This window comes from Phoenix dactylifera, unplaced genomic scaffold (assembly GCF_009389715.1).
Source record: "Phoenix dactylifera cultivar Barhee BC4 unplaced genomic scaffold, palm_55x_up_171113_PBpolish2nd_filt_p 001638F, whole genome shotgun sequence".
Taxonomy (NCBI): domain Eukaryota; kingdom Viridiplantae; phylum Streptophyta; class Magnoliopsida; order Arecales; family Arecaceae; genus Phoenix; species Phoenix dactylifera.
The window spans coordinates 49,553-58,299 of NW_024068942.1; the positions used below are offsets into that span (position 1 = coordinate 49,553).

The 8,747-nt window shown below is 58.3% G+C and overlaps 1 protein-coding gene across 1 annotated transcript; it reads right to left on the reverse strand.

The window, feature by feature from the left end:
• Positions 1 to 262: 262 nt before the first annotated feature.
• Positions 263 to 1,189, reverse strand: LOC103700727. The gene has a single exon (XM_008782607.2). It carries the CDS (start codon positions 1,073 to 1,075, stop codon positions 623 to 625), a length of 453 nt encoding a protein of 150 aa, XP_008780829.2. The 5' UTR covers positions 1,076 to 1,189; the 3' UTR covers positions 263 to 622.
• Positions 1,190 to 8,747: the final 7,558 nt, after the last annotated feature.

Sequence of the window (8,747 nt, forward strand, 5' to 3'; positions counted from 1 at the left end):
CCAAGTCTTTCTTTATAGAGATAGATTTGGTTGCACCTGAGTGTAACACTATCTTTCTCTATAATTTAAAAAAATTATTTGTAATTATCAAGCAGCAAATATTTCTTTAACAAGATAATATTGAAATCATTAAATAGCAAGATAAAATTTTCTATTTTAGCAATAGTTCCTAGCAAATATCTAAGTTGGATTATGGGATTTGATTCTTCTATCATATTATTATATTTTGAATGAATTGTTGAATGGACCAATTCAAGAAAAATTGGATAACAAAATTATCAAAATTGATATTCCTTATTTCGATTTAACCACATGCCGCTACCAATAGTTCCTTGATGCTGGCCAACTGATTGAATCTTTGCCTTGGAATAACAATGATTCATATATATATAGAGAGAGAGAGAGAAAGAGAGAGAGCTGGAAATGGGTCTGGGATGACCTGACGCCTGTCAGGCTAGTTTTAGGTTGGGCTTCCATCCAAGGATGTACAAGTTTAGCTTAAAGCTGAAAAAACATAGCCTAACTACATTTTGGCCCACGATCGGGCCAATGCTCGGCGGAGACTAACCACAGTGCTAAAGCTTGAATCATAGAACTTGCGATCCTTCAAATGAAAGGAAGCCTACACCTTCGTTTCAGGGGAAAACTCCGAGAAAAGAACCTCCTCGGTGTCATTGTTCTTCAGGTTCTCCGGTTCAGGACACAGGAATAGCCCATAGAAGGTAACCAGAAGGGTGAATCCAGACATACCCCAGACGACGGCGTACAAAGCCAGAGGCATCATCTGAGCGACACGGTAAGCGAATGCCACATTAAGAGCGTTGGCGAGCACCCAAATTGCAACCTTTAGACTCGTGTTCATCTCGACCGTGCCGAGAGGCTCCGCGCGCTGCTTCTCGTAGGCCCGGAGGCAGCCGAAAAGGGCCAAGAGGTCGAGGTAGGCGAAGAGCACGAATGCGACGGTCCACGGGTCATGCCGGGCTCGGTAGGCGGAGAGGACGGTGTTGGTGGTGAGGAAAGCGAGGCCGATCGAGGTGCCGCAGAAGGCTTGACGCTCGTCGGTGTTCTGAACCATCTTCTTCTTCGGCTTAGCTACGTGAAACAACGAAGGCCAATGCAGAACGATCCGCCCACTCGAATATATAAACACCACCGTTTCCGCGTTCCCCAGAGCGGGGAGCTTCGTTGAAGAACCGGAACGGCACATTAAATATATATAACGGGACCCGGTCCATCTAAAAAGAAGACCTAAAGTCACCTAAAAAAACAAGGTAGTTGGACCTTCCTTGAGGAAAAGGGAGCGTTTTCCAGACAGCGAAGCTTCGAGGAACGTTAGAGGGGGGTTCCAAGAAAGAGACGATATCTCTTCCCTTTTTTTTCTTTTTTTTTTTTTTTTTTTTTTTTTTTGCTAAAGAAAAGGGGAAGAGGGGGGGAAGGCAAGCCCACCCCCGCGTAGCAGCCCCACACTGGGCCCCCACCCCGCCAGGAGCATGTTCGATGCGGGCAGAATGACCGTTTGGTATAGGCCCAGCTCACCAGACCCCAGCCATATTTTTACTCATACCCTCCCCACCCGTGGCCCCGGCTCAGTTACCCCACTGGGCCCTGGCACGAGTACCCCGTGTGAGTACGTCACACCTGGCACCACCCAGGCTACCAGCCGACCAGTAGCACTTCCAGACCCCGTGTCCAGGCGCGGGGCATCCGGTCCCCAGATTTAATCGACGCCCGTGCGTTTCGAACCTGGAACCACTTGGTTAGAAGCAAACGCTCCGTTCCAACTGGGCTACCACCTTGGTGGTACGATATCTCTTCCCTCAGGTAGATAAAAAGGGTGAGAATAGGGAAACGGGAGTTCGTTTCTCGGAACCTGCGTCCTGCTTGCCTTGTAAGTGGGAGAAAGGGAATGATTCGCTACCTTGGAGATTTCCCGCATTCTCGGTTCCCATCTTGCCTTGTAAGTGCGAGAGAGGGAATGATTCGCTACCTCGAAGATTTCCCGCATTCTTTTTTTAACTTCATCTTTGATTTCGGCCTTGTTTGGGGGAGCTTTTGGAGGGCCAAAAAGCACTTTCTGGCCCTCCAAAAGTACTTTTAAATAAAAAATAGTTGTTGCTGGTGGTCCAAACCGAGAACGATTGGCACTGCGGTGTGAACGGGGTTCCGTCTGAGTTGTCTTGGTTGGTGTTGGTTGCGCTCCACCTTCCGCCAAGAAACCTGCAAACAAGCCTTGCACCACCACCAGGGTGGTGATGGCCCTCCGACGGTCAAGTCAGAGGAGATTGGAGGAGGAGGAGAGGTGATAATCGCAAGTAAGAGAGTGCTCTGGGAGATATTGCTCACCTCCCCCCTTTCTCCCCCCAGCCGCATATATACCTGGCTGGGGGGTCTCTCAGGGGGGTTCGTTATCGTGGGGCACGATGGTGTGGCCACTGACATGGCCGTTACAGGGCGTCGTGGAGCAGCACCGGGTACGGCCACGTCAGGGCATAGTGGGGCTCCGCTTTGTACGGCTGATGCAGGAGATCGTGGAGCAGCATCGGATACAGCCGTTGCAGGGAGTAGTGGAGCAGGAGGCCGCGGCGTGCCTCTGGGGAATAGCCTGTCGTTATCAAGAGATCTCCGACTCGGGGTCGGATTGCTGGATCAAAGGGCAGCCGTAGTCTTCCTGGGCGCGCGTGCCGGTCACGTGGGGCATGGCGGCTTATTTCCCCCGTAACAGTAGCCCCCCACTTCCGAGCCTGGAACCAGAAGGGGAACAGGTGAAGGGAGTGATGTTTCGGGATTGCCGCCGTTCCTCGGAGAGGCGCGCGCGCTTCGAGCTCCCCGCCCTTTTTATGGCGTATGGCGGTTATTGCTGACCTGGCAGTCTGAGGATTTCGGCGGACATCCTTCCTTAATGGTGTCGATTCGCCTTTGGGGCGCGAGCGACCCTTCGGCAGCCAGGCGTCCTCTGGCGTCATCGAGGCGTCACTTGCCTTTCCGCCTATTTAATCGGGGGCCTTTCCCCGTCCGTCTTCTTCTTTACAGATATTTTCAAGTTTCCCCTTTGCGCTGCTGTTGCTGCCGTCGGACTGTTCACTTGTTTCTCCTTTGGCGCTCTCGGAGCCGTTCTTACCTCTTTTCCGGTGAGTTTTCCCCATTCTTCTACTTAGGGCTCTCCATACTTTCCCCTCTTATACTAGTGTACTCCAGTCGCTCCGGTCTTTCCCCCCTTCCTGTCCCCGTCCTGACCGTAGGTTTATTGGCCATTAGGAATGGGCGAAGTGAGAGCAGACCAAATTAAGTCGGAGCTGGTCGCCACAGACTTAGACAGACTCGTGGCTCGGTACCACCTTCCCGAGGCCTGCAACGCCACGCTCCCGGGGCCTGAGGAGAGGATGTCCCATCCTCCTCCGGGGAAGATCGCCATCAATGAGGGCATTCTCCAGGCCGGGTTCCGCTTTCCCCCTTCGGACTTGGTCATGCAGGTGCTACGGGGTTTAAGAGTGGCACCGACGCAACTGGTGCCGAACTCGTGGCGGGCCCTGACGGTCTTCCAGGTTCTCTGCCGTATGCACGAGATCCCCGCCACCCTGAATATTTTTTGGGAGTTCTACAGCCTGAGCGGCCACCCCCAGGACAAAGGGTGGTGGTGCTTCGCAGCGCGGCGAGGATGCGGCCTTGTCAAGGAGGCTCCTACCTCCATTCACAAATGGAAGGAGCGCTTCTTTTTTGTTGATGCAGATCCCTCTTGGGAAATCAGGGCGACCTGGGAGACCCCGATGAAGTCTCCGATCGGCCTATCGAGACTGTCAAGGGAGGAGTCCGATGGCTTGGCCGCCTTGAAGGGGTTGGTTGCCGAGGGCCAGCTCCCCCCGGTGGCCCGCCTTATTTCCGAGGATACTTTGGTGAATGTCGGTCTGAGCTCGGTCCCCACCGACCGTGAGTCCGCCACCGATTCTTTCTTGACTTTTTCCCTTCTTTCGTCCCGTTCTTTCCTTTGGTTTCTCCGTCTCCGACTATCCCGTCCTTTTTGCAGAGATCGACGACGTCATGCGGTCGGTGAAGACAAAGGCTGTTGGTAGGGCGTCCCTGCTGGAAGCAGCCCAGAGGAGGAAACGAGCTCTTCCGAGCGGGGCCCCACCGGCGAAGAAGTCCCGTAAGGAGGTGCCTCCGACGCCGACCGACGAGTCCGGGCCCACCGATCAGGGAGACGTCGTGGGCACGGACCGGCAGCTGACGCTGTATCAGCCCTCCGGTGGTAAGATTGCCGCTACTCCGGAGGTATCATCCGAGCCTGCCCGAGACGGACGGGTCGGGCGTGATCGGTCCCCGACCCGGCCTTCGACTCGGTCGGCTCCTGATGACTCGAGGAGGGACGCGCCGAGGCCCCGACCGAGCGGGACCCTATCAATTCCTGGGGTGACCCCCGCCCCGAGCGCGATCGGCCGGACTCTTCCCCAGGCGATGGATAGGGGTAAGGCTGCAGAACCACCGTCCGGCTCTGGGGAGAAATCGGGGTCTGCCTTCACTACCGATGGCGCCCGAAATCTCATCGAAACAGTGCTGCTGGAGAAGGACCGTCGGCGGGTCCGGGAGTTGGAGGTCTCTGACGTTGGGGCTGCCAGCTGTGTCTGTCTCATGTCGGTGAGTGTTCTTCTGGCCGCTTTTCACCATTTATTGGCTCTGTTGTTCTCCGCCTGACTCCCTTATTTTTCCTATTTCTTAGCTCGCCCAGTACATGATCCGTCTGGAGGAGTGCTACAAGGAACAGGCGGGGCTTCTGGCGAAGGCCGAGGACCGGCTGAAAGCAGTGGAAAAGGGAGGCCAGGCTGTGGCAGGCAGGACGACCGGGGACTTCGAGGCGAGGCTCCGGGAGGCCGAAGAGCGGGCACTCGGCTTTGCTGCCCTCGAGAAGCAACTGTTGGAGGCTCAGGAGCAGCTCAAGGTTGCCTCGGGTCTCGAGGGCGAGGTCAAGAAGGCGGATGAGCGGGCCGAGAAGCAGTCCCGGAAGGCTGCCGACTACCGGGAGAGGTGGGAGAAGGCCCAACGGTCAGCCGACAACGCCCGCAACCGAATCCGGTCTCTTGAAGCTAAGCTGGGCGAATTGGAGTCGGCCTTGGAGAAGTCCCGTGCGAGCGATCAGGAGCTTCATTCGCGCCTGACGGAGGCTGAGGCTGCTCGCATTGCTGCCGAAGCGAAGCACAAGGAGGCTCGGGCTGAGCTGCTGAGGGTCTCCACCGAGGCAGAAGGCCGGATTGTGGCGAAGGTCTTGGAGGCGAAAGCCCAGATTATGGAGCGGGCAGAGGCGGCGCTGGCCGAGAGGAGTGCGGAAATCGGGCGTCAGGCGGTAGAGGCTTATCGCCAGTCCGCCGAGTTCGCTCATGATATGTCGGAGGCAGTACAGACCTATCGTCAGTCCGACGAGTTTGTCCGTGACGCGTCGGACGCGGGGGCCGAAGCCTTTATCTTAGGCTTCGAGGAGGGCCTGGCAAGGGTGTCGGCTAAGTACCCCGAAGTTGACCTGAGCGAGATTTCCCTTCTCGACTCCTCTCCGGCGCCATTGCCTGCTGGTTCTCCTGCTGCTTCCCTACCTCCTGCGGACGAGCCCGACGTTCCCGACCCGGGAGTTCCTCCAAGCTGACCTCTTGTACCTTTCGTTGTCTTCTCTTTTTTTTTTTTTGTATACCGGGGTTTTGCCAAATTGTATGGGCCTCGGCCCTGAAACAATGAAAATTAATGCAAGTTGAATGTTTCTTCATCTCGCCTTCGTCCTTCTTTTTCTTTTAACTCTCGGTAGCGTCTTGCTGACTCCTGGCTCCCGAAATTCTTCCGGCGCTAGGCCAGGCATCCGAGGGTTAGGCCTCAGGAAACTCTTCCGGCGCTAAGCCAGGCATCCGAGGGTTGGGCCTCGGGAAATTCTTCCGGCGCTAAGCCAGGCATCCGAGGGTTAGGCCTCAGGAAATTCTTCCGGCGCTAAGCCAGGCATCCGAGGGTTAGGCCTCAGGAAATTCTTCCGGCGCCAAGCCAGGCATCCGAGGGTTAGGCCTCAGGAAATTCCACTCGTTGGTCGACCAAGGCTGGCGCATGCCGAGGCAACTGGTCGGGGCTTCAGGCTAGTCTGCTCCCGGGATGGTCATCGGGTTAGCCTGGCATCCGAGGGCCGAGCCTCGGGACCTTCCACTCGTTGGTCGGCCAAGGCTGGCGCAAGCCGAGGCGACCGGTCGGGGCTTCCGGCTAGTCTGCTCCCGGGATGATCATCGGGCTAGCCAGGCATCCGAGGGCCGTCAAGCCTCAGGAAATTCCACTCGTTGGTCGGCCAAGGCTGGCGCAAGCCGAGGCGACCGGTCGGGGCTTCAGGCTAGTCTGCTCCCGGGATGATCGTCGGGTTAGCCTGGCATCCGAGGGTTGTCAAGCCTCAGGAAATTCCGCTCGTTGGTCGGCCAAGGCTGGCGCAAGCGGAGGCGACCGGTCGGGGCTTCAGGCTAGTCTGCTCCCGGGATGATCGTCGGGTTAGCCTGGCATCCGAGGGTTGTCAAGCCTCAGGAAATTCCGCTCGTTGGTCGGCCAAGGCTGGCGCAAGCCGAGGCGACCGGTCGGGGCTTCAGGCTAGTCTGCTCCCGGGATGATCGTCGGGTTAGCCTGGCATCCGAGGGTTGTCAAGCCTCAGGAAATTCCACTCGTTGGTCGGCCAAGGCTGGCGCGAGCCGAGGCGACCGGTCGGGGCTTCAGGCTAGTCTGCTCCCGGGATGATCATCGGGTTAGCCTGGCATCCGAGGGCCGAGCCTCAGGACATTCCGCTCGTTGGTCGGCCAAGGCTGGCGCAAGCCGAGGCGACCGGTCGGGGCTTCAGGCTAGTCTGCTCCCGGGATGATCATCGGGTTAGCCTGGCATCCGAGGGCCGAGCCTCGGGACATTCCGCTCGTTGGTCGGCCAAGACTGGCGCGAGCCGAGGCGACCGGTCGGGGCTTCCGGCTAGTCTGCTCCCGGGATGATCATCGGGCTAGCCAGGCATCCGAGGGCCGAGCCTCGGGACATTCCACTCGTTGGTCGGCCAAGGTTGGCGCAAGCCGAGGCGACCGGTCGGGGCTTCAGGCTAGTCTGCTCCCGGGATGATCGTCGAGTTAGCCTGGCATCCGAGGGTTGTCAAGCCTCGGGACATTCCGCTCGTTGGTCGGCCAAGGCTGGCGCAAGTCGAGGCGACCGGTCGGGGCTTCAGGCTAGTCTGCTCCCGGGATGATCGTCGGGTTAGCCTGGCATCCGAGGGTTGTCAAGCCTCGGGACATTCCACTCGTTGGTCGGCCAAGGCTGGCGCAAGCCGAGGCGACCGGTCGGGGCTTCAGGCTAGTCTGCTCCCGGGATGATCGTCGGGTTAGCCTGGCATCCGAGGGTTGTCAAGCCTCGGGACATTCCGCTCGTTGGTCGGCCAAGGCTGGCGCAAGCCGAGGCGACCGGTCGGGGCTTCAGGCTAGTCTGCTCCCGGGATGATCGTCGGGTTAGCCTGGCATCCGAGGGTTGTCAAGCCTCGGGACATTCCGCTCGTTGGTCGGCCAAGGCTGGCGCAAGCCGAGGCGACCGGTCGGGGCTTCCGGCTAGTCTGCTAAGCCGAGGCGACCGGTCGGGGCTTCAGGCTAGTCTGCTCCCGGGATGATCGTCGGGTTAGCCTGGCATCCGAGGGTTGTCAAGCCTCGGGACATTCCGCTCGTTGGTCGGCCAAGGCTGGCGCAAGCCGAGGCGACCGGTCGGGGCTTCAGGCTAGTCTGCTCCCGGGATGATCGTCGGGTTAGCCTGGCATCCGAGGGTTGTCAAGCCTCGGGACATTCCGCTCGTTGGTCGGCCAAGGCTGGCGCAAGCCGAGGCGACCGGTCGGGGCTTCCGGCTAGTCTGCTCCCGGGATGATCATCGGGCTAGCCAGGCATCCGAGGGCCGAGCCTCGGGACATTCCACTCGTTGGTCGGCCAAGGCTGGCGCAAGCCGAGGCGACCGGTCGGGGCTTCCGGCTAGTCTGCTCCCGGGATGATCATCGGGCTAGCCAGGCATCCGAGGGCCGAGCCTCGGGACATTCCACTCGTTGGTCGGCCAAGGCTGGCGCAAGCCGAGGCGACCGGTCGGGGCTTCCGGCTAGTCTGCTCCCGGGATGATCATCGGGCTAGCCAGGCATCCGAGGGCCGAGCCTCGGGAAATTCCGCTCGCTGGTCGTGCGCTTGTCGCTCGCTGCCCGACGGGGTTTCTCCGTGGCCAGCCGCGATCATGTTTCTCCTTTTCTCTAAGCGTTGCCTGGGGGAACACGAGAAGGGCATTAAACGCTAATTAATGCGTTACCTGGGAAATCGGATCGCCAGCTGCTGCTTGCGAGGAGTGTTAGTTGAGCGGCCGCGATACGCGGGTTCTTCGAGGAGGATACGGCCTGGGCGCGAGCGGAGATATGTGGACCTAGGGGTACATGACACCCGGATTGTCCTGCGCAAAGAATGCGGTTTAAGGAGAATGACGCTTAGGAAATCGCGGGGAGATACGCGTCGGGAGCCGGAACGGCTCCGGTTTCAATGCGCCTGCATTTATTGGAGCCACCCGCATCGGAACGACCAGGGGGCCGCAGTTTGGCTATAAATACAGGTGCAGGTACGATGGAGTTTGCCAAGCCGGAGCTGTTCAGGTTGCCATGGATCGCGGACCTCCTCCTTGGCATATGACTGAGAGACTCCTGTTGAAGGAAAGGGGAGGCGCTCCCCTTGCGACTTCAGCCAACTAGCCGTTTCATCTGG

Coding starts and splice junctions, on each gene's coding strand:
- LOC103700727 (XM_008782607.2), bottom strand. CDS start 1,075: ATGGTTCAGAACACCGACGAGCGTCAAGCCTTCTGCGGCACCTCGATC.